At 39.0% G+C, this 26,192-nt stretch overlaps 1 protein-coding gene across 1 annotated transcript; it reads left to right on the top strand.

Annotated features, from left to right (window-relative positions):
- The first annotated feature begins 6,253 nt into the window (after nt 1–6,253).
- KATNBL1 (katanin regulatory subunit B1 like 1) lies at nt 6,254–25,160 on the top strand. The gene is made up of 10 exons (XM_069017678.1): nt 6,254–6,387; nt 14,477–14,604; nt 15,384–15,424; nt 15,805–16,084; nt 17,479–17,597; nt 17,791–17,841; nt 17,927–18,016; nt 18,560–18,649; nt 19,081–19,174; nt 20,675–25,160. The coding sequence occupies exons 2-10, from the start codon at nt 14,491–14,493 to the stop codon at nt 20,705–20,707; spliced, it is 912 nt and encodes a 303-aa protein (XP_068873779.1). The 5' UTR covers nt 6,254–6,387; nt 14,477–14,490; the 3' UTR covers nt 20,708–25,160.
- Nucleotides 25,161–26,192: the final 1,032 nt, after the last annotated feature.

Raw genomic sequence — 26,192 nt, forward strand, 5'->3', positions numbered from 1 at the left:
AACAACGGAAAAGAGAAAGAGAGGCACAACAGAGCTGGTATGAATCCTGGTTTAACCATTCACCCTGGTTAACCACTTTATTATCTACCATCGCAGGGCCTCTAATTCTGTTAGTCCTAGGACTCACATTTGGGCCGTGTATACTTAATAAGTTGATCTCCATAGTAAAAGGGCGCTTAGAAGTAGCACATTTAATGCTCCTTAGGGCTAAATACCAGCAGATATCAGAAAATCATGAAGAAGAAATGTTAGAATTAGCTAAACAGGAGCTAAAAAGATTCAATGAACAAAAATGAACAAGAGAAAAAGGGGGGATTGTAATAAATGAGGGTATTTTGTTCATTGAAAAGAGCTGACACAGGCCACAATGTACATAACAGGAAATGTCTTAACAAATCTATATGTAAAGGTTGTAAGTGCTGTAAGTGTACTATTGTTTAAGCTCCAGGAAGAAAAGCAGGGGATACTAACTGACCAAATATGGAAAAGGTCACCCAGAGGGCACCTGAAGAAGACTACTAGCCTTCAGCCATCGACCACCAGAAGGCAGAAAACGACCCCCTAGCAACAAGTTCACACATGCACAGAGTACTCCCTTAAAGAAGAGTTAACAGGAAACGACCCTGCATAAAAGAAGGACTGAAATTTGCAAACCCCTGCGGCAATTCGGTGGAGCGGGGACTCCCCTGTCGCCCAGCGCTGATTTTGCTTATGCCTTGCTTGCTGTAATTAATAAATTCTCTAATTTGATTAAACCTCTTTGTCTGCCTCCATCAATCACAACAGTATGAGAGGGGTTTTTTCTCTCTCAAGTACAATTTAACTTGCATTTCTTGGTTCAGACAGAATATTGCTTCAGAAAACTACAGAAATTCAGATACTAGCCCAATACACAGATTCTGTAATTACACCTGGCCTTATTTCTAAAATAGGAAATGGATGCAGCGTCCAGAAGTGCTGTGGTACAAATAATCCCAATTTGGCACACTGACTCATAATTCTTTATTCATTAAATCATCTAACCTATCTCAGATTACAAAAACTTTACACATTTGAAAAGAGCATCCTTTTCATCCTATACGAGTATTGACATCATATGACAACAAGAAATATTATTGGTGGATATTTGCCTTTTGAAGTTCAGCTTTTCTGCATCATAGAAAAATCAAGTTACTTTTCTTACAAGCTGTTGTTATTTTCAGCCAAGAATCATCAGTTGTTTGCTGTCTAAAAAACTAGCTTTCTCTAAAGTGAGTATTCCCAGTGAAACAGCTCATGCTGGCAAATTTTCCCACACTCCCTTCAGAGTGTGATGAGTCCTGATCATCAAGTTTCTAGAGTGATTTTTAGTCCTCGTGCTCATTTGGAGCTGTGTGTGGTGCAATCATTCTCACACAGTATGTGTTGGGAGGTGGGGGTGGAGAGGGGGTTAATTGTAAAGCTGTTCACCAGTAGCAGGGGTGGCTACTGATTTCTCTCATATGGGTCACTGACCAGACACCAGATGGTGGAAATATTCTGTCCTGCTAATCTGGCCCAGAGCTGGCAATTCAGAGGTGAAAAGCTTTATCTCATTACCAACTGCCTGAGCCATCCTGTCTCCAACCTGTGGGCTGAAGATTAAACAGTTAATAGTCTTGGAGTAACTACCGCCCCCTCAAATGCCCCATCCACTGCACATCCCAGGCATCTACTGGGCAGATCAGGGAGAAGATCCATAAATGACAGTACATTTTACTGACTTTAAATTCTACCTAGGGAGGAATGAAAAAGAAGCCAGGCTGGTAAAATTACAGCATCAATTCAGATAGTACTACTTATTCAACGTCTGGAAGGAAAAGTTTATTGCAGAAAAAATATCAGGAAAAGCAGAAAATCCAAGTAGGCTGTTTGTGAGAAATGCAATCTGGAAATAAGTAAAGTAGGCATCATAAGAAGAAAATATCATGATCCATTTCCATTTTACAGGTTTCAGGAAAATAACCACATTACTGGTATAACAGTCAGAACACCTTAATCAGCTCAGAACACAAGAAGCAGTTTTAGTGAATTTATTCATCCTATCATCCCCATTATCTTTGCCCTCTGCACAAGTACTTTGCTCTGCTGCACATTCAAGCTTTTAATTTGTACACATCAGATTTCTGTATTGCATCCACAATCACTATCAAAATTTCTGGTTTACACTATAAATGGCAAGAAAAGCTACTTTTACATTTGTGACGATGACATAAAACATAAAATATGGAGCTCAAGATAACTGCAAGGGAAACAACTCAGAATTTCTGAGCTTCTCTATATCCAGACTTGACCACTGGAATTCTTTAAAAATGCAAATGAGTTTAATACCAGTATAAATTTTGAAAATATGAGAACACAAGAGGAAGGAGCTAGTAGGTTATTTTAAAATGCAAATATGTGTGCACTTCTGTGCTAGACCTGGATATATTTGGATCTATATTCTTTCACTGCTGCAGAAAAACATGATTCAGATTATGTATCATGGTCTTATAAAATGCTGTCCCACTATAATTACCATAATTACCAGGACACCTAGTTAGACTCCTTCACCCATCTGGAAGATTGGACTGTTCAAATGTGTCAAGCCATGCACGAAGAACTCATTTACAGGGGAGTCATGTAAGTAACTGTAAAAAAGCTGCCCTTGAGAGAGGAGAAAGGGTAAGCAGAGCTCCTTGCTGCTATCTTAGATGTCCTAGTGTTCACTCCTCCCTTCATGCTTCATACAGTTTCACTTAGGGCAGCTACAGAAACACGTGCAGTGTGTATATAAAAGTTCTTGGTCAGCTTTATTTATGATAACCTGCTTAATCCATTTACAGTCATGATGTTTCTAATGACTAAAAATACTCCTCCATCTTTTGTCCATAGCCATCCTACCACATCATACTTAGTGTCAGAGTAAATAGTAAAGAGCATTGTTCTAAAGTAGACTACACAAAGTGGAATCTCTCATGTGTAATTCTTTTCCTTGCAAAGATATATAATTAGACCTTGCCAAAAAATTTAAAATATTAAAAAATTCCTCAAGTGTTTAATTAAAAAAACAAAAACAAAAACAAAAACCAACCAAACAAAAAACATTAAAATGAACATGGAAGTGGAAAAGAAGGTTTCAAAAAAAGAGTATTTTCAGTATCTTGCAGTTAATACAAGAAATTCTGATTTTTTTTTCTTTAATTTGTTGAAGACAGGAGAAAAAAGTAAGTTAACGGAAAATAGGCTAAGGAATTATTCAGAAAGGGTGTAAGAAAGTTTAGCTAAGGGAACTGTTTTTCAAGGCCCAGATAGTAATTTAAAACAACTGAAAGTATGCATATCAAAAACAGAACCAAAGGAAAATACATAAAAGAAGTGGGAATTTTTAATGGAAATTACTACAGCTGATCCCTAGGATAACCGTTATGAACCTGTTAGTATTAGTAGCTAGATGGTCAACGGTCATTGCTGAGTAGCCAGAGTACAGTTTGTGTGCTTCTGAGAACAGAATTGGGCCCTTGACAGAAATTACATTTTCATTACAAAATTTCACCCCTCTGTGGACTTGCAGAACAGCTTCTTTTCAGAAGAGGTCTTTAGTAATGGGGCCCAGTAATAAAAATAGTATTATGTTTGGTACCTTGCCTGGACAAACCAGTTGTGCTGCCCTTTACAGCTAAACTTAAGATCACATCACACAAGGAGCACTTTTGCCATTTCTGTCACTGTCTAGCATCCACATGGAATTAACTGCATTTAGGTGGCAATAATCTAGAAAACATTTGGTATGTAACTATGTGCTCCTGACAGACTTCATTGGGAAGGTCTGTTTTGAGAAGCCCAAACATTTCTTTCGTGTACACCATCTGCCAGCTGTCCTGTTCTCTAAAAAAGCATCATCTGTTTCCTCTAAAAAGTTACCATCGGTACTCACAACTCAAAGAACATATTCTTTTAAAAACCCTTAGTGACCATATGTACCTGGATATCCACAGATGCTCAGATAAGTAAAACCATATATATATATTAAACACTCTTCACACAGGATAGAAACTGTAACATCTGCAAAAATGTAGGTAAAAGTGACATTAGGATGATTGAGCAAACAGGAAGGCTATCCTGCAATGGGAGATCATGACTGTTACGTCAGTGAAATGAAATTATTGAGAGGATAAAATTACTCTCTTATGTTATTCTCTTGCAGCAAATAGCCATGATAGTAGGTGAGAGTTGTTTAAACTACAGGGTAATATTGGTACTGGAAGAATAAGCAGGACGTGAATAAATTTAGACTGGAAATAAGAATGCATTTCTAATCACCAGGGTGTTTTGGATGAAAAGGGGAACGAGGATAGTGAAATACTGTTTATTACCTCTCCTTGGCAGCCTTTCATCTGCACCTGAAACTGGGCTACCTGCTTTCCTTCCTATGGAAAAGTAGTGTCATTCTCTTTCAGGAGCCCATCAATGAAATAAGGATACCACCTCCAGCAAAGAATACATCCTATGTTTGCTTCCACACAAAAGGAGCCAGGACAGAAAGGTCTTACTGATTATAATCAGTAAAGCTTTCAATACTTTTCCTCATAGCACCTTTCTGGATAAAATGTCCAGCACACAGCTGGATAAACACATCATATGGTGGGTGAGCAACTGGCTCGCAGGTCAGGCACACAGAGTTGTAGTGAATGGAGTGACATCAGACTGGCAACCTGTCCCGAGTGTGCCTCCTGTCACTATTGTGTCTCCATCCTCGTCCCTGTGCTCGTCAACATCTTCATTAATGAGCTGGACACAGGACTGAAAGGACTACTAAACAAATTTGCAGACAATACAAAACTGGAAGGAGCTACTGACTCCCTGAAAGGCAGGGGGACCCTGCAGAGACAGCACCACAGATTAGAGGACTTAATCACCAACTATATGAAGCTCATCAAGGGAAAGTGCTGAATTCTGCAGCTGGGATGGGGCAACCCTGATGTATGGACAGACTGGGGAATGAAAGGCTGGGAAGCAGTGCCACAGAAAGGGCCCTCGGGGTCCTGGGTCGATGGCAAGTTGAACATGAGTCAGCAGTGCCCTGGCAGCCAGGAGGGCGACCTGTGTCCTGGCGGGCATCAGGTACAGCATTGCCAGCCAGACAAGGGAGGGGATTGTCCCGCTCTGCTCTGCACTGGGGTGGCCTCACCTCGAGTGCTGGGGGCAGTTTTCAGCACCACAACATAAGATGTCATTAGGCTATTAGAGAGCATCCAAAGTAGGGCAATGAAGATGGTGAAGGGCCTTGAGGGGAAGCCATATGAGGAGTGGCTGAGGTCACTTTGTGCAGCCTGGAGAAGACTGAGGGAAGACTTCCTTGCTGTCTACAACTTCCTTGTGAGGGGAACTGGAGGGTCCTCTCTGTGGTGAACACTGACAGAACCTGAGACAATGTCCTGAAGTTGTGTCAGGGGAGATTTAGGTTGAGTATTAGGAGACGGTTTTTCATCCAAAGGGTGTTTAGACACTGGAACAGCACCAGCCTGACAGAGTTCAGTGCTCTCGGTCACACGCTGTGACTCTTGGGGATGGTGCTATGCAGGAGTTGGACTTGGTAATCTCTGTAGGGCCCTTCCAACTCAGTTTATTCTGTGGTTCTGTGATAATGCAGCACAGCCTGGAGCTGCCACAGATTTCTCAGCCAGTTTCAGCGTTGCATACTCATAATCACGGCTCGTCATTGGCGGCCTGCAGAGACGGCGGGAAGCGCAGGCTGTGAAGTCCCTGATTCGGTACTATTCGGCATTCCCAGCTTTCTCGCGGCTGCGCAGCTCCGCCCCCGGACACCGCGCGGGCGCGCAGTGACGCGAGCGGGGCGGGGCGGGGCGGGGCGGGCGGAGCGGAGCGGGCGGAGCGGGCGGGGCGGGGCGGAGCGGGCGGAGCGGGGCGGAGCGGGCGGGGCGGGCGGAGCGGGGCGGAGCGGGGCGGTGCGGGCGGGGCGGGGCGGGGCGGAGCGGGCGGGGCGGGGCGGAGCGGGGCGGAGCGGGCGGAGCGGGGCGGAGCGGGCGGAGCGGGGCGGTGCGGGCGGGGCGGGGCGGGGCGGAGCGGGCGGGGCGGGGCGGAGCGGGGCGGAGCGGGGCGGAGCGGGCGGAGCGGGGCGGAGCGGGCGGAGCGGGGCGGAGCGGGCGGGGCGGGGCGGGGCGGGGCGGAGCGGGCGGGGCGAGAGGCGGTGGCCGGCAGAGGGCGCCGCGATGCCGCGCGGCGCGTGCAGCGGGGCGTGGTGCGGCGCGCGCGGCCCGGCATGCACCGCGGCGGCGTTTGAATGGCGCAGGCTCGGGGCGCCGGGCCTCGGCAGTAGCGCTCCCGCCGCTCCGCCCGCCTCGGCCCGGCCCCGAACATGAGCAGCGGGTGAGTGGGGCGGGAGTGCCCGGGGCCGCCGGCCGGGGGGAACGCAGCGGGGCCGCGCTCTGCCCCGCCGGGACCGGGCGCGGCTCCGAGGCGTCGCGCCGGGCGTGCGGACCGGTGGCGGGGGCCGCGGGCGGTGCGGGGACGCGGATCGCTCCGTCCCGCTCCCCGGCCGCCTCGCCCGGCCCCCCGGCACAGCTGTGTGCAGTGCCTGCCGTCTCCAGAGAGCGAGTTCTGGCACTTCGGTCCCTTTCTAAAATGGTGCCATCAGCCTCAGCTCGAAGCAAGCGTGTGCAATGGCAGATGTGTGCCAGGAGAGCAGGGAAGGCTCTGGTGCTGCCGAAAGGAAGGACAACAAGCTGGGTGTGAGGCCTGCTGACGGATTTAATTTCTTGGGTGTGACAGATTCCAGGGGGAAGGAAGGGGGGGGGGGGGGAACCTAAGTGCTTGAAGATCAGATCCTGCATTAATTACTTTGTTCAAAAGCTTTCAATTTATTTTTTCCGTGCTGGATGATTTGACATGCAGATTTAAAATAAAGACGTTCTGAATAGGGAGATCTTTTTAAGGAGAGCGATTAGGTGGTAATCTTGGAAATCTTTTGTTTCTGTTTTTGTAATATGCTCTGCTTTGGAGGAAGGTTAAGTCCGTTTGCTTAAAAGCAGCTTTCGTCCATCTCTTCTTGGAACGTCATTTTTGCTTTCCTTGTTCCCCTGGTTTTTTCTTCCTCTCATTCTCTGACTGTAATCAGGAAAATAATTAAAATATATAGTTGCCCATGTTGAGTAGAATTAAAGCATAACAGAAGGTAGGTTTGTGACTCTTTGGCCTTGCTGATTGGAAAGAATATGTTCTTGTCTAAAAATGTCACTTTAATTTTGTATTAACAGTCCATGTAATTTTGATTTAAATTTCTCTAATGTTATTTCATTGAACTTTTGAATTCCTAAACTTTATAACTCAGGATTTAATCATAGTATATTAAAAATAATATTTTTAAGGTATTTTTATACGTATATTAGAAAGCATATGTATTTTGATATGCATCTATTCTTATAGCTGTGTATATATATTCACTTACTTTTGAAACTTCTCTTTTAAATTTATTTTCATTATATTTAATTATAGTGTTATAACTAATGTCTACTATATATTTCATTTATATTATTTAATAATAATTTAAATTAGTTATTTTTTCAAAAAAAATTAAGTGTATGCTGGTCCCAGGGTAAGAAGCTTGACTATAAATAAGGAAGGTTTTTTTAGATACTATAAACAGACTAAAATCAATAATAGGAGTGTATTTGAGGATAACATAAAAAACCATGTGAAAGCTGTGTGAAATGTAATCAGAGACTGTTCAGCCAAGTAGTGAGTACTTCCTTAGCCTCCACTAAGTTTGGAGCTTGAGGGGTTTACCAGTATGTCTGTCTCTGGGTTTGAATTAAAATTCTTGTTTCAGTTTTTTTAAACTCTTTGGGTTGAGCCATAAATGGTAAAAGAAATGGCTGTATTTAATTTCATGAGTAGTTTCTTAGAGTTGTGTATAATATTAATGTGGGCACTTTGGTGGTGTGGGAGTTTATTTGCTTTATAACACCTCTCAGTTATAAACTTACTCTCAGTCCAAACTTACTATCCCCAGAGTGTTCATAAGTGAAAGTCAACAGGTAGAAGTATCTTTAGACACTTCATCATTAGTGAAAGATGACTTCAGAAGCTGTTACTTCATGGCAGCTTAACATATTTGTAAATGGTACCTCCAGATGCAGAAGACCTGAGTTTTTGACTTCTTTATTGTAGAAAATGTGAATAGGGTTTAGTTATTAGACTCCTGGGTTATTTCCACAAGGAGAGCTAATGCTCATGTGGGTTCATCCTCACGAAACTTGAATGAAGTGTGACTTGTCATTTTTGGAGGTTCATTGTGACTGACAGTGGGCCACATACAAATTCCATATGTAAGAAGAAAATGAGCTTAAATCTTAGGTACAAGCTAATCTACTATAGTTAGTTGTTCAAGTAGTCTTTATATTTACTGCAAATTTAGTGACATTTCTGTTGTTTTTATCAACATAGGAAACTTTAAACTGGAACAAATGGCCTGACAGGTATAGCACATTAAAAAACTGTGTTCTGCTAGCATATAAGACACTCTTTATAATGTTACTGAAAAATTTTGCATTAACATACTCCTTAGAATCTTGAACTCCACTTCCTTTTTTCAAGAAAATTCAATATTTAACAGCTGGTGAACTGCAAATACATTAATTACTAAAAAAGGAATTTGGAAAAAAAACCCTGTTTCCTATTCAAAGGATGTGGAAGCCTTCTAAAACAAAGACAGATGGATTTTGTAACATTTATCAGAACTAAAATGAAAGGAAGTTATGTCAAGCTTACAAAATCACTTCTATATCAGAACATGGTGCTAGTTTATTTTTGTAAGCAAATCACCCTTTTGGAAGTAAATTTGACATAACCATTCTTGGAAGTTTCTTGTGACCACTGTAGATCTGGTAATGGCCAGTGAAATTAGTTGACCATTACTGATTCCCTGATGCATGCCTATTTGGAATGCTTTCAGAGCATGAGCTCCCCTCCTTGGGAGTAATGATTAATTAGCTCTTTCATCTAAGTTTAATATTGTCATCCTTGAACTTGCATTTGGTTACTGTGGGATGGGTGAGAATCACAGGAACATTTGCAGTGGCTAGTGCACATGGAATGCTTCAGGAAAAGGTAGCTATTAAGAATTTGGACAAGGCACAGGGTAGAAGAATGTGTCTTAAAAGGTACTGCTGATGACTTAAGGTATTTAACTATTTTACATTTTCCTTGCTGCCATACAAAGTAGTCCAGCCTGTGTTCTGTAAGAAAATAATATTATGTTAATACATGTGTAGATTACATAACGTGCCAAGAAGAGTTTGTCCCTCTCTGGGGGCCGTGCCCAGAACATAGGACGATGGGAGGGAGTGGCAGAGTTGTTAATACTTGCCTCTGATAGATATGCACTTGAAAGCCTGTTAGTGCTGACTTCCTTTGCCTAATTCTGGTATGACCTGAAGAGTTTTATTGCATCTGGGAGAGATCAGAGATAGAAAATACCAGTAGAACCATCAAGAAAACTTTGCACAGGTACTGTCTTATGACTGTGGGGACAAACCAGCTTCTTCTCAGGATATATGGCTGCTGTTCCTTTTGTCCTTCTGCTTACTGAAGATTGAAGAGAATAAAAGGAGGAGAAGGGAAGATTGTCTGCTTTGAGAAATCACCCACAGGATAGGGGAAGTTGGTGGAATTTGATTCTATCATCCTAATGAAATCATACATCTGTCTTCAGATTTGCAGTGAACCTTGTTACAGTTGTAAAACAGTTTAGGATTGTGTGATGGACCGAGGCAGAGCTGAAGGGACATGCATTCTATCCTTAGTTTATTTTAAAAAACTTTGTTAAGCAAGGGAGATGCATTGGCCTCAAAGAGATGGTATAGCAGATTGTCCTGATCAGATACAACTAGCTGTGCTCATGACATGGGAAAAGTCAGAAATTAAAGGCATTGAGGTATAGATTGTTTGAGTCTGTCCAAGTTAGTGTCTAATGCCAGTTTAAAAACCTTCTGTATATATCCCAAAATTACAAGGGGCTGTAGTGTCTAATTAGCTATCCCTAGATGATATCCAATTTTTAAATAGGAAATCAAAGTTATGAAGAGCCCTGTAAAGTGCCTTACATCCTGTAGCATTCATCTTTTTAATTGCTGGCCAGCCAGCATTTTCTTGGGTGTTACTAAGCCTTTTGTAGCTGGTTTCTTAAGATGCTAAGTCTACTATAGAACTGTTAGGTTTGTGTATACCAGATTCTTCAGCTTGTGTTCTGCTCTGTCTGGCCTACGTGGGTTGTGTATCTGAATTTAATCACTTCCAGTCTATTTTTTTTTTTTTTATGTATTTGCACAGTCTGTCCTAGAACCCATATAAAACATTTGGGTCCACAACATCCTGTGGCAAGTTCAGGTTGATTATATTTGCCCACAGCTTACCCTTGTTAATTTTTGATCTGATCTTCATCTATTGTCTTTTGACCCTTTATTTTTATATTGGGCAAGAGAGAGCACAATCTCTGTGCACCTTCTCCAAGCCATTCATTTTGTAGGCCTTTGTATTTCCCCTGCGAGCTATAAGTAGGCACCTCTCCAGACTGAAAAGGCTAATCTACTCAGCTGTTGGTTATATTGAAAGGTATTCCATGTATTTTTAACTTGCCTTTGTCTGAGCTCTTTTTTACTTTGAAGTTTTTTTGACTTTTTAGGGTTGGTTTGGTTTTTTTAAAGAAAGTTAACTAATCCTGCACTCAGTATTTGAAATACAGGTACAAATTAGTTCTGTACACTGTCACAATAGTGTTCTGTTTATTTTTCTATTTATTGATTCATATGGAACACTGAGCAGTCCAGATGATCTAAAGTAAACTGTCCTATATCGACATATTTTTGTGGGTGGCAGTTACTAGCTTAGAGACTGTGATTCCAGTAGGAACCCAGAATTTTCTCATACCTGCAGATACATAGGCTTTGCTTTATACTAATCTATAATCCTTGCTTCTGCTTATTGTACCTCACAGTCCTCCTCCAGTTCTTCAGTTAGCCCTCATCTTCACAGTCTGGTATGGCTTTGTATTGTCAACAGTCTTCATCCCCTTTTGTGAGGTAATTTGTGAACATATTGAACAGCATAAACCAAGTTTTCCCCAGGGATCTGGAGGTGATTTTCTGCAGTGTGGAAACTGCTTAGACAGTTTATGGCTGTTCCTTAGATACTTGTACATGCAAAATCTTTCCCTTTTTTCACTTGGTTGCCTAGTTTACTCAAGATTTAAGTGCAGGACTTGGAAACTCAGAATCTATCATTTAGTTGCCCTTTATCCATGTTGTACTACCCCATACTCTTAATAAATTTCAATAATTTTGCAGAGCAAGACTTCATAGAATCATAGAATAGTTTGGGTCAGAATGGACCCTAAAGGTCTTCTAGTTCCAATTTCCCACTGTGGGAAGGAAGGGACACCTTCCACTAGACCAGACTGCTCAAAGCCCCATCTAACCTGGCCTTGAACACTTCCAGGGACAGGGCATCAACCAGTTCTCTAGGAAATGTGTTCCAGTGCCTTACCACCCTCACAGTAAAGAATTTCATCCTAATATCCAATCTAAATCTACCCTCTTTCAGTCTGAAGCTGTTACCCTTCGGCCTATCACAAATGCTCTGGTAAAAAGTCCCTCTCCAGCTCTCTTGTAGCCCCTTCAGGTACTGGAAGGCCACAGTGAGGTCACCCCTGAGCCTTCTCTTCTCTAGGCTGTGTTGCCTTAGTGACAGCCAGGCTGAATCTTTCCCATTATATTATTTGTTTGTGTCCACTAAGTCTATTCTTGGTTACATTGTTTACTAATTAGCGCAACAGAGATGTGAGTCTGGATCTTCCTTGAGGCTGTCTTTAAATACTGACTGTGTTTTCCATGTATGCTTTGTCAGGTCCAAGGGAGAGGTTCTGCACCTTGGCTAAAAACACGGCTATTTCATTGCTGTTTAAATGTTCACTGCTACTTCTGCATAATCTTAGACCCTCAACAGGAAACTATGGAAACCTCTCTAAACTGTTGGACAGTAAAATCCTTATGTATGACTTTGCTTCATTCTCTGGCCCTTTATATCTGATCATCTTTTGACCTTTTAAATTTCTTTTACCAGTCTTTAAGGAAAGAATTGATAGTTCTGTTGTCTCATTCTGTTTCAGTTGGGAGGCTGGGGGACACTATATTCTTACATCAGATTTGTCAGAGTGTAAAATTCTCTTAATTTTTCTCCTAGATACATGCAACCTTTTTAAGGAACTTCCTTTCTTGCAGGGTCGTCTCTCTCCAGCTTTCAGGTAGCTCCAGTTCAGGTATTTTGAGATGTTACCTTAGGCTCTTTAGAGCCCAATATTAAAAACTGATATTTCCTTGGTAGGACATTGCTTTCTAGCCTTCTGATATTTTACACTTCTTTTAAGCAAAAAGCATTCTAGTTATATAGTGCTGCCATTTATTTTGGTGATCAGATTCTTTTGTACTGCTTAGTGTGAAAGATGAGGATAGATTGAGATCATTTATTAAACAAGGAAAAATAAGGAGCAGTCACTGTTAGGCATGAAGAATTGTAAGCTGGTAGTGTGTTATGGGAGTAATCACAAAAATTATTCTTCAGGAACAGAGATTAGGAATTTTTTTAGCATCTGATGAGATGACTGTGGGGTTTAGCTCTGGTGGGTAGAGGTTGTCCCCCCTGTTATTTTAGAGTTTATTGCTTTTCTCTTGGTATTATTCTCAAACAGTAGATAGAAGAAAAGAAAAAATCAAGACTTTTCCAAGTCCTCTTCATCTCTGGCTGGAATAAAAGGATGGATTCATTTGGATTTTAGGATTATTGGGTTGGGTTCTTCTTCAGAAGTCCAGTTGTTAAGCATATGCCTTATACAGCCCATTTTAAGTCCAAATAATGGTTTTTACCAGCCTGATAAGCAGAGGAAAAGGTGTTTGGTTTTGTGAGGTTTTTTTCTAAACTTCAGGGAAAAGTTTATTTACAAGCCTGTGTGGAAGAACTAGGAAGTGTGTAGAGCTGACAAAGTGGTAACTCTTCTGTCACCATCCCATAGTGTGGAAAAATTAAGTTAATGAACCAGTCTTAAGCCTGACTTATATCTGGAAAAGTGTTGACCACCCGCTGTTAAAGATCTTGCCCTAAATAATGCTGCTGTTTGCAATTCTTGCTGGAGTCTGAGGGCTTCGTGTTCCCTTCTTAAGGGTAAGGGATTCCGTCAGTAAATATTCCATTTTTTGAGAGTTCTTTATTATTGAACCCAGTTCTAAAGAAAAATGAAACATTTGAAAAAAGTTTTTTTCCACTGTACCCTACAATGTGGATTTTAATGTGCCTGATGTTTAGAATACAGCATCTGTCTTGTTTTGAGACTGCCACCTGCTTGTTTTATTTGATGGCCTTTAGCTGCTGCATGGATCTTCATGGCTAATAAGCTGTTTCCCATCTGGCTTATTCAGTGCTCAGTGTCTTAGTCTTTTAAATGCTGAAGTTCTTAATGGGGGATAAATCTGCTACACAGAGTAAAAGGGATAGGACTGCTGCTGAAGATGGACAGGAGAGATTGGAGCACTCATGTTGGGACCAGAGTTTCACCTTTTAGGGGAAAAGCCAGTAATATCAGAGCAAGTGGTTGTCTTTTAAAAGTAGCATAGGACGTCTTGCTAAAACACGTAAAGAATAGTGCCTCTAGGATGATGTAGTTGTTGAACCTAGTCTCAAGCAATGGATCTTCTGATGAGTTACAAAACATGCAAAATCATATGTACAACTGTCTCAACCTTGGTGTTGATTCTTGCAGAAATATTTGCATACTTCAAGACAAGGGACTTCAGACGTAGAATAAAGTTGTGGGGTTTAGTATTAAAAACAGCTGAAGTTCTGTTTTAACAAAAATGGGGTGGAGTGTGCATTGGCTAGTAAACTAAGGGGAATATATTTCACTCCTTTTTTTTTTTTAACTCTTGTTATTTTGATGACGTTTGCGTTCTTCCTCAGAAACAGGAGTCAGTTTGTTAGCTGCCTTTTGCACTTGGAACCAGTTGTGGAACCAATTATTTTTCTCTAGGCAGCAGATGAAACTCATAGCATGAGGAAAGAGTCTCATAAATTGCCCTCTTCTTTACTTGAATTCTTGTTTGTATGGCACCCTTCAGTGCAGGTGTAGCAAGCTGGTCTGAAAACAAAATCTCTTCCTCTCTTTCTTGGAGTGATTTTGGTTTTCTTTCCTTTTTTTTGAAAGCTAAATAGGGATTTTGAAATGCTCATCAACGTGTTAATAACAATAAGGCCTTCAGCTAGCATTCACTAAAGGATGATGTCTTGGGTTATTTATAAGATGGAAGATCTTGCAAATAATTGAATTTTTTTAACTGGTGTTGCTAGCTGCATTTGAAGAAAGTTGATGGAATGTTTTAGAAAATACAACTAAATATCTTTCCCTTGAGAACAGGGATTTGAGAGATTATGGCATCTGAAGCTCACAATGTTAAAAACCAGAAAGTATTGCATATTGAAGGTCATCCCATTGATCTCCCCAGAAAAAGAATCTCTTCTTCCACTAAAAAGATCATGAAGGAGGTAAGCTGTTTGTGTTGTTTGGTGGGGTTTTTTTATGTCCCTTGACAAAACTGAAGTAAACATTTATCAAGTTCGTAGTTCTGAGCGGTCTAGAACTAGAAGCACAGCAAGAGTAAGCATTTGATGTTTAGATGTGCAACAGAACTTGAACAGCAAGTATATTAGGAAAACTATGTGTTATAATAGATACAGGCAGCAGCTGCACAGATCAGTGCATTGTATCGTCCATGTGAGCAGTAGGTACTGATGCAGTCTTACTCATGCCTGCTTTTCTGCAATCTTGCCAAGAATGTTTCAGTATGGGAATTCTATCGTGAAAAAGTTCTTTCTTGCCAAGAGAGCTACATGGCACAAGTGAGAGGTGGTGTAGGTGAAACACTCATTGAAATGGATCTGTTGTATAATCATACAGCTTCTTCTACCACATTGGTAACATGTAGATTTTCACTGGATTCTTGCTACTCAGAAGCAGTTTTTATAAGCTCTTACCTGTGTTACTGGCTAAAGAGTAAGACAGTGGAGTACAGAAAAAGCACTAGAGAGGCAAACTTACTGTAAGACTTCTTCAATAAGTGGTGAAGATGCCAATATCCTCTGTTTGTTTATTGAAATTATTAAAATTCACATGATTTTATGAGTCAGTTTTAACAAAAAAGATCATAACATTGCCTTGCTGATGTGCACAATGTAAATGTTACCATTAATGCTAAGTAGTATAGATGGGAGTGTTTCCCTTTCTAGTAAAACAGCTTTTTTCTTCTCTGTTTCTTTTCTCCCAGGGTAAGAAATCTCCAAAACAGCTGGCTTCATACACAAACAGGTAGGAGGGCTGTGCTGTGTAATATTTGAGTTTTATGTGTGACAGAGGTAGGAAGAAACAGTTGAAATTGATTACAACACCAAAGCAGACAAACAGATGATAAGTCTTGATTTTAATGACAATTCTTGGTTCTTGTGTTTTCTTTCATAATAATGAGTCTCTGCATTAATAAAAACAAAGAATATTGGTGGCATAACTTCTGATAACCCAAGAGTCATTAAGGTATATATTGGGGGAAAAATGTTTTCAATAACCCAAAAGCTGACTGCTGAATTCATAATTATATGTATATGTATGTATATATATATAAAAATAAATGTAGTAATGCGATTGATTTGGTTTGGAGCAACCTTCACTAAAATAGTGCTTTATTATTGCAGAGTAACGGTTGGAAAAACGGTGACCAGTCCCCTCTCTCTTTTCAAAGTGGTGTATTGTAAAAGGAAAGTTCATTGTTATACTCCAAAGCCTTGTTACAGAAAGAAACTGTGCCCTAAATCTAGGGGCCGTGACATGGCAAATAAAGAAAATGAACTGGCTTGTGCAGGGAATCTGCCAGCAAAGCTTCACAACAGTCGTACACACTTGCTGAATTCTAGTGACTCTGGCTCATCTCAAACAGAAGGCCCCTCATCCAAATACAGCGCATTTTTTTCGGAGGTGGGTAGAGTTTGAAGAAACTTCAGTTTAAAAAAGAAGTGTTCCTAGTAATTAGCTGTGAAAGCTTTCTTTCTTTAGATTAATTTCCTTCAATTCTTTAAATACCGGGTCTTGTGATTTACTGTCTCTGTCAGTTTGTGGTGATACTGTTGTCAACAGTAATAGTCCTGCCACTTTTCTCCATCTTTGTGTCAGGTCAGAAGCTCAGATCTGCCAGACTTGACCGGATTAAAGTTGTACCAGTACCAAAGGAGAACGTTGTTTTGACCTGCTTAGGTTGCATGAACCAGCAGGACATGTGTCCATGTGTGTTTACAGAAGTGTAAAAATGTTAGTGTATCAGTGGGAATAAACTGGTGAGGTAGGTTAGGACAGTTTTCAATAGCAGTATCAACTTTGTGTGTGCAAAACTAAGTGTTTGTGTAAGACTTTATTTCTTGTTAGGATTGGTTGAGGAAACTTAGTGGATGCTTGCAGGGCTTCTGAAACTGGCTAAAAGGTCAGATATTTAAATGAAATGGATTTTGTGACAGTGAAGGCCATTTAAGGCCCTTAATGTTGAAGTTTTCATTTCTGTCACAATGGATTTTTATTACTCATCGAGGCTTGCATGTGTTTAAAGTGAGGCATCGCAGGGAAGGTAAGATCAGAGACTATCACCACGCTGTCTTGTCACGGTGCTGTACATGTGGGCTGCCATGAGGAGACAGTCCTGAGAACCCAATGGGCTGAAGGCACAAGTCTGCTGCACTTCTGCACTGTTTAATTTGATGGATTCTTCTAAAGAGGTTGCAGAAAGAAGGGTAAAGAAATGTAGACAGGGAAGATTCATTTTCTGAGAAGCTAAGGACCAGATCACTGGCCTCTGGCCACAGATTACTATTTAACTGGTTTGAGAGATGTGTGTGGCTCTGCAGTGTTCATTCCAATCCAAGGTCTAATTAATTAAAATGCCTGAACTTCATTCAGAGAACAAGCTTTTTCAGAAATGAACCTTATCTGTCAGAGTTTGGAATAATACATATAATTACTTGTGTGTAAATTGTGTCAAAATTAATAATCATCCAAGTAAAATGTTCTCAGTTGGTGAGAATTATAGGCTGATGCTCATGAATGCTCATTTTGATTATTAGATACCTCTCTTAGGTGGTAAATAGGTACAAACCTTATTCTTGTAGCTTTTGTGTAAAGTAGGTCTAATCTTTTTGTGCCCCTTCTAAGGGAAATTTATGATTTTAAGGTTATTGTTAGATACATTTCTAAAACAGACTCATCAACATACAGGTAGAAAAGTCTATTATCTTATACCAGATTATTATATTAGAGTAGCTTATTGTTTTATTGCTGGCTACCTAACTTGTGGCAACTTCTTTTATATTTCTAAAAACATGTAGGTTTCTCAGGACCATGAAACTATGGCTCAAGTTCTTTTCAGCAGGAACCTGAGACTGAATGTAGCTTTAACCTTTTGGAGAAGGAGAAGTATAAGTGAACTGGTAGCCTACTTAGTGAGGTAAAATAAGTCTCTTCTTTTATATCCTTAAAATGATAGCAATCCCAAATATGCCACAGTATTTCTAGCAGTTCTGTAAATGTTGTGACTTTGTTACACTTTTTAAATCATAGTGGAAGCATATACTTCAACTACTACTACTAGTAGTAGGGTTTACTAGTAACACTTCTGATTTTATTCTTAATGTTTCTAGGATACAGGATCTTGGAGTAGTAGTAGACTGCCTTCCTGTGCTTACAAACAGGTACAAACAAAAAAAAGAGGGGGATTAGAGTCTGCTTATAACCACACAGAAGTTCAAGCACTTCTGAAACATCTTGTTTTTTAAGTTTACAGGAAGAAAAACCATATGTTTCAGTTGGCTGCTGTGTAGATCTTTTGCCTTTAGTGAAATCTCTGCTTAAAAGCAAATACGAAGAGTAAGTATCAGCTTGGGATGTTTTTAAAACACTATTACTTCCTGGCTATGCAGAGCCCTGGAAATTAATGGGTTTTAGTCCTCTGACTCTTGTTCCCTCTGCCCCTTCTCCCAACTCTGCCTTTCTCAGGAAATGAGAAAGCTCCGGAATAGAAGCTTTCCTCTGAACCTTTATCCTTTAACAAAGCAGGGGTGCAGAAATTGTTATCTGCAATGTTAGGGGAGAGGACTGGGTTTGCCCTTATGGGGATTTATTTATCCTGAACAGTAAAAAAGAATAGCACTGAGGTTTTAGTATGCTTTATAACATGAAATCAAGGTAGAGTTTTCTTCTACTTTTTCAACAAGAACTTCAGTTACCACTTAGAAATTGCAAATGTAGGCTAGTATTTAAACTTACCAATTTGCCTAGTTTTTTTTTCTTCCAGAATAGAAAATGTTTTGCTTTCTAAATTGCTTACCAATTTATCTCAACACTTTATCTGGCCTGTGGATAATGTACAGGGAGGAGGAAATGCATAATGTGTAAAATGTGTTGTTACAGATATGTGATAGTTGGTTTAAACTGGCTTCAGGCTGTCATTAAAAGATGGTGGTCAGAGCTATCTGCACATACAGAAAAGGCAGAAGATGGGTGAGTATAGTGTTGGGAAATACTTAAGTATGTTCCTGTAGCCTAGTTCATCTCAATCTGTTTCAGTTTTGATAAGTAAGAGCGCAACTTGCCTACAAATGGCAAAATTATAATTTTAAAGTTAAAGCTTAAAAGTAGTTCTGTTGTTCTTAAGACCACAGGTAGGTGGTGTTTGGCAGCTTACTTTAAGGGTAGTCAAGTTACTGGGGGGGTTTTTTTCTTTTTTTTTGCTGCTGCTTTAATACATGTAGGACATAGTCATATCAGGGATTATACAAATGCTGTAGAAGATAAATGAGAATTTTTAAGATCTTATGGCAATATCTGTTGTATAGGCTGAGTCTATATGCAGTACTAATAATTAATTTTAGTAAAAGAGACTACTGAAATGTACTTATGTTTGTTATAAAGTGATGTTCATTCTCTTTCAGAAATATTAATATTTTAAAACAACAACTAAGTGTTTTGTGGGAACAGGAGAATCATCTTACTCTGGTTCCAGGATATACTGGTAATATAGCTAAGGTAATCCAGTTCTGGTTGTGTTCAGTAATAAACGTGGTTGTATCACCTGCAGTATTCCTCTTGTTTTACGTATGCTAAACTGTGGTTGGACAGAAACACTTTTACTTTAGTTTCTGCTAATGCACAAGTGTATTGCATGGTTTTTACAGAAATCTGGAGTTGATTCCTTATGATAGTTGTGTGATTTAGAATGGTAATAATTTTTTTATCTTTTTTTCTTACTTTACAGAGGAAGCATCTCCTTAATAACAAAGTAGCTAATAGTAATGAGCCTTAAAATTGATGTAAAAAAGGGCTCAGTTGATTAGGTAGACTGTGAAAGGGACAGACGTTTTCTCTTAGATCTGTTGTACCCATTGTTGTAAGTGTAATGCAGAATGGAGAGTCTTAGCCCAGGAATGTCATTGGCATTTGCACATAAGGTGACTGGGGCAAGTGACAACATACTAAATTCTAAAGCTTATTGCTGGCCTAATGCTTAGAAAATGATGAGTTTGTGGAGAGCAGCAGGAGCCTGTCTGAGATGAATCCCTGCTTACATTTCTCAGTAGGTTGTGGTATCAGTAGCATAATAAGGGTGTCTGGTAGATCCATGTTTTGCTGTTCATGCTCATTTCTATAAACATGGCTAAAAGTTACTCTAGGTAAGAAACCTCTCCAGGTGGAGGGTCCTGACGAAGGTAGTGAGAAGGGAATTACAGCAGACACTTGGTTGTGTGCAGGATTTGAGTGAACTTGAAAAGAACTTCAAAATTGCATCTTTTAATTACATGATAAGGAATTTTGTGGAATCTATAATTCTATGCCTAAAGAACTGATTGCATTGATGTATCAAACAAATAAGTTATTTCCTTTTTTTTCTGGGACTGCTGTGCACCTGCAACTTCAATTTTGATGTCCCTACAAGGATAATTACAAATGTCTTCCAGAGTTTCAGTCAGCAGGGATGCAGAAGAACTGAGTTCTAACTCCCAACTTGGTAGAGCCATGAGAGTATGTAATGTAGACTGCCTAGTTCTTTTGCTAGATCAGCATAGCAGCTGTAGGTGGTGTCAGTTTGTTTCTCTAGGGTTCAGGTTCCCTTTATGTTCATTTGCTGGCTTCTTAACGTATATCAGGATAGATTGTGAACAAGGTCACCTGAGCAAGAGGAGCAAAAGTAGTACAAGAATGTTGGAGGGTTTGGCTGAAGGAATGTTTTAACTACGTGATCATATTATGATGATGATCTTTGCTGTTCATGCAGGGAGCAGAGCAATAACAAACTAAATTGATGGCTCTGAAAACTAACCCTGCTCTTCTTGCAGGCTTTTTAGTACATAAAGAAATGTCATTGAAAGCATTAATTGAAAGTAATTGTGAAGATAACTTGTTCTGAAATTTGGGCAAATACAATTATTCTTGTGTTATGGTCCTTATTGGTTACCCTGCTTCAGACATTGAGTTGATGTTAGAGCTATAAGGAATGTGACAAACACTTTCTCCTTTTTTTCCTTCTAGGATGTAAATGCTTATTTATTGCAGCTACACTGACATGATGGGGAAACTATGTGTGCTTATGTGGTGAAACAATCCCCTAAAGTATCCCTGAAATGTGTACTGAAAGCCTTTTGAGAAATACTGGCAGAAGAGAACTGAACTGTCAAGCTGTTTAATGAAACCACTAACAAAACCCTAACAAATCTACTTCACATTGAAGTGGAAAATGTCTAGTAGGAGCAACTTTTACTTCAGTGAGGTGAAAGTGCGCTATGAAAACTGTATGCCTTTGCTGCATTTGGGATTCGCTCAGTTACTAGGTATTCCTTTAAATGCCACTGTATTTTGCAGCATCATCGCATAAAAGAAGATGAATTATATTGTCATGAAGACAAGACAGCAGAACCAGTTATAAGGAACCAACAAAAACAATCAGCATTAAGAGCTTTTATATGTCTCTTTCACAAGAGAACTACAAAATGCACAACTATCTTCCAATTACATTAAAAAAATACAAGCAACTTTGGGATATTCATTTACTTCTATGTTTTAATCAAATTATTAAAGACAGTTTTTGTTTGCACTATTGAGAAACTATACAGCAAAGATGCCTTAATTACTAGTGTTTCAAAAAGCCAATGTGTTAAGATGCAAATAGCTATTATGTTCAGATTGTGATGAAAAACTACAAAAATCAGGGTTTCACATTGTGTAGTTAATTGCACATATACAAAGATTCATGTATGAAAAATATTATAAATACCTGAAGTTAAGCTTGGATGAACAGTTACTGCAAATGTCAGCAGAATGGTGAATTTATGTCTAACAAATGTTTTTATATTGTATGTGGATTTCTAACACAGTAATCTTGTTCTGTATCATTCAAACTACATGCAAATAAGTAAATATATTAAATGTATCTACTGTTTTTTCTTTTCAAGTTCAAAAACACCAATTTCTAGAATAATCTCTTCCACAATACTTTTTATCATAGATATTTATGTCTATTGTTTGAAATGTTTACAGCCAGGTGAGGCCATATTATTCAAATCACACCCTTTTTATGCTACCTCCTTTAAGAAACTGACAAAGAGCTTTTGCAAAATTGATCAAGTTTGAGCCTGATCAATGATGGCAAATTCATACCAACAAATAGCATTGAGAATACAGCTATAAACTGTTCTACTGTCATATTGATATGCTGTTCTATTTTAATTTAAAAGCTATATCTTAATAGCTCTGAGGGAGTCTTAATTTTAGGCTTGCTGTTTCCTTTTTTAACTTTGTGATTAGGAAGCATGCTTTTTCAATTAAAACTTGTGAAGTGCCAGCTCTTCACTTAAAAGTATACATGCACAGCATGTATGACCAAAAAGACTACTTTCTTAAAAATAAGTACTTACAAAGGTTGTTTTCATACCTAGCATTAAGCATGTGCACTTTTATTGACATGCAGGAGACGAGTCTTTTGATAGCCCCAAGTAGTTTTTTCATACAGATTAAATAAATGAATTTTAAACTCCTCTAGTAGTCAATAACTTTAGGCCTCCTGTTGCTTCGTTTTGTATTTAGTTTATGTATCATTGTTGCTGACTTATGAAGGCCAACTAGAAATCTGTCATCAGAACTTGGTGCTTTTGGTTATTTGACTGTTCTGTAAACCACCAAAGGTTTTGCGTTTCCGAGGGCAGTCAGTAACAAAGAGTTTCTGTGACATCCCAAAACTGAGAACTTTGTGGGACAATCTGGAGACATGCACATAGCCAATATTTTTGCTAGAATTGTTGTGTATCAGTTGAGATATTTCATGCTCAAAAAGTTTTGGGATAGGACTTTTCAAATGTTCTTACTATCAATTAAAAATTTAAAGGAATTATAGTATGACAACATTCTTGTATTACTTTACTGTTCTGTTGAGCATTTAAATGTAAAAGTATCAAAGTCTAGTTTCATCATTTGGGTAATAATTGCTGAAACTCTTAGATTATTCCCCAAGGAGAATACTGTTTATGGAAAATCAATTTTTTTATTATTTTTTTTAATAGATAAAATAATGGCCATTTATTTCTGATAAGAGAAGAATGCGTAGTTGTAATTGATTAAAGGGATACTTTAGTATTTAAAATTCCAGCTTGAATGTAGATTTAGATACATGGGGCTTTTAATAAATTCTGTATGTGGCCATAGAGGTACCAAATCCTAACTGTGGACAGTGCTTTTGTTTTAGAGGCCAGGTAAGATTGACTTGACTGAGGACTATCTAATAAAGTAATGCATTCTTTTTAACTGCCAAAAGTTGTATTTTGACAGCATCAATAATACAGTATTAAACATTGTCATTAGTATCTGTGCCTTATTTTAAATGAATTTTTTACTGTTTTCAGGCAGCTACTAGACTGTAAGAACAGGATTCAGGTGTCTGTATTATGAAATTATTTTTTTCATCATGTTCTTAATTCATTTAAACTATTCACACTAATATTCAGGTTCAGCTTCTTGTATTCTCTTTAGTTCTCAAATGGCTAGGAATCAGTTTTGCTGTTACAGAATGTACATGTATAATATCTGGTCAAAGTTGACATGAGTTAAATGTCTTAGCAGCTGTGTAACTCCACTAAATTCATGTAGTTGTCTCAGTGAATCTAAGAATAAGTTTATGAGCTATCACGTGCATAAATGCTAATCTTTGTGATACTTTCTAAAAATGCTTTTTCTAGGATGTGTCAAAAGATCCAGGCAGAATTAATCCTTTTCCTGTATGTTCTTGTGATGCAGAAGCACGTATGTACTTGAGGATGAAGGATGCCTCCACAAAGCTGTTCTTCATGTTATACCACTTGATGTGAAACTGATGTCTTTGAAAAACAGTATGTCTTTTGCCTCAGTGTTCTCTGAAAGTACTTGAGGCTGTTTTGCTGAGGGAGTACTTCTTTTAAGTGTGACTCAAGATTTGCCCATCCCCTAAACTGAAATTAAACAATCCTTCTGGCAAACTGTCTCTTTCTGCAGGGCTGAACAAAAAAGTCCAGTATTTTGTAAATGTAAGCGGCCAAGCTGAGGAATTGCTGATAGCTTGCTGAAGAGCGGAGATGAAAAAAGCTGTCCCATTAAGTAGCTGGGTGTGAAGAAGTTAGCATGTCTTAATGATTATGTATGTCTCTGTTTTGAAGGAGCTATGCCTATTTCTCAGGAAAGAGTCCTCTACTCTTGTATCACACAGGTGCTGCAGTTCCAGACTACCTAATAGTGCTTACAGATTGTTGCTGGTATTAAAAAAATTAGCTTTAGCCTTCCAGGAGCTTACTGTCTGCAGTGAGATATAAATAAAATGATTTCTTCCCTCCTGTGGGCTGCTTTATCAGAGGCTGCAGTTTTAACACTTGAGGTGCAGGAGGGATGGGAGAGTAGGAAAGGACAAAGTATGCATGCCCTAGGCTGAGTGACATCAGCCCCACTGCATTATACCGAATGTATCTTAAAGCAGGCTGTATTTTCATTTTCTAGTACATGAAGTAGGCAAGTTTGGAGTTGGAGGTGTTTATGCATTTTGCATTAAAGAGATAAAGGTTTTGAAGATGGATGCTACAGTGTTAATTTGTTGGGATTTTTTTCTTGAAAGAGTGGACATTCTTGTGAGTGGAAACTTGAAAGTGTATGTGAAGCTTACATTTCAGACTAGCAAGTGGTTGCTTTTACCAGTTCATCTTGCCAGATCTTCCAGTTCTACAGAAGACTGGATGTCTGTCTTAGTGTGGAGATTTGCAGCTATTTTTTGTGCCTAGTTCTCTGGTGCAAAGTAAGACTGGTGGTTTGTAGTTAACTATTTCAGAATACAAAACCATGCAAATTATGGTACTGGTGTGAAGTTATTCCAGCTTTGCACAATGCAAATGCTAAAGTTTATGAAAGCAGTTGATTCTTTTGAGATTAACTTTATATTGAGCTGATGCTGTATTAGGGAAGGAAAAAAAAAATCCAGCTTTTAATAGCATTGGTAAAAGCCAGACAGTGCAGTCTAATTTTTGCCTTCAGGCTACCATCCTACACACAGTAGTCATTGTAGGCTCCAGATAAAGATTCACAGAGAAAATAGATTGAGCATGCTTGTGTTATTAGTGCTTTTGTTAACCTTCTTTAAACAATTTATGTTTATTCCATGAGTTAAATGGCTTGTTTTATGTCTCAGAATGAGACTAAATGGAACTATTTTTCTCCCCCTTTCTGCATATATTCTTTAGCACTTAATGATGTTATTTATTGCTCATCTACTTTAAATATACTAAGAGATTGTCTTGTTAGAAGTGAGGGGGGGAAGATGAGAATTCTAGACAAAACACAGGGCTGGCTATTTAATGTGATTCAGTTTGAAGCAGTTGTGAAAAATTTCCATCTTTAAAACTTTACCCGCAAATTTTGTTAATATCTATGAATTGAAGTGTGCACTCACAGCTCTAAGTTTGACTTTGAACTTGGTTGGAAAAAAATAAAATGCTTTCATTTTAAATAACCAGAGCTGCAGTATTTGTTTCTGTTCTTGTTTTCTGCATTGAGTACTAAGCTGGACTCTCATACTAACCTGCCATAAGGGAGGCATGAGGTGTAGCATTGTCCCTTAAAGGGATAAAATGGAAATATTCACAACTATTGCAGACCTAGACTATTTTTGTTTCTGTTCTGACTGTAGTTTTGTAGTATATCTCTTTGTGTAGATTGTGGCTGCTGATCACATTGCTGTAAAATGAGATCTACTTTCAGCTTGAATGTATTCCACAGTGTTTCTGATTCATACGGATCGCTGCTTCAATTCAGGCAGTCATTACTTTGAGCGCTGTAGTGTAGATGAGCAAGTGTTGGGGTGTCAAACATCTGTTCTTTGCTATAACAAAACACAAGGATGCCGCATTTCTCTTCTCCACCTTTTTATTTTTCCCTTACTCTTTCATTTGAGTGCTTAGAACCATTTGAATCCCCTTTGGAAAGTGATAGATGCCAAAACTTGATAAAATGCTTTTACAAATATGCTTCTGACTTCTTTTAATACAATTCTGTGAATAATAGTTTTCTGTGGATTTGGGAAGGAGGCTGTTTTCTGTTTGTATAGGCTTGAAATAAACAGAACTAGTGGACTTTACTGTTACTGTAATCGTATTCTTGATACTTTCTTTTTTACATGAGCACTATATGTATTGTGAAACAATTAAACTAAATCTAAATATCAAGATAAAGTTACATTCCAAAACTGCCTGCTCTTTCAGGTGTAAATGTTGAAATACATACGCACCCTAGTATCATACTTTAAAGTGACTTGTAGACAGTTTAAAATAGCTTTTGTAATTTATGATGTCTGTCAAATTGAATTTAGTCTATTGAACTTCACTTTCAAAAAGCCCAAATTATGTTTGGATCTTGCAGTTTCCACTTCTACTAATTTCAGATATTCTTGGATTTAAAGACTTAGTGGAGTAGGTATTCCACCTTCAGAAAAATAGCTGGTCTTTTTGTCTTTTGTGATAACAGGCTTTCATTACTTCTCTTCTGC

This window comes from Aphelocoma coerulescens, chromosome 5 (assembly GCF_041296385.1).
Source record: "Aphelocoma coerulescens isolate FSJ_1873_10779 chromosome 5, UR_Acoe_1.0, whole genome shotgun sequence".
NCBI classification, from domain to species: domain Eukaryota; kingdom Metazoa; phylum Chordata; class Aves; order Passeriformes; family Corvidae; genus Aphelocoma; species Aphelocoma coerulescens.

Excerpts from the sequence above, each read along its gene's own strand:
- KATNBL1 (XM_069017678.1), top strand. The coding sequence starts at position 14,491 with ATGGCATCTGAAGCTCACAATGTTAAAAACCAGAAAGTATTGCATATT. Across the intron at positions 16,085-17,478 it reads ACAGCGCATTTTTTTCGGAG|GTTTCTCAGGACCATGAAAC; the intron begins GTGGGTAGAGTT and ends AAAAACATGTAG. Across the intron at positions 18,650-19,080 it reads ACAGAAAAGGCAGAAGATGG|AAATATTAATATTTTAAAAC; the intron begins GTGAGTATAGTG and ends ATTCTCTTTCAG.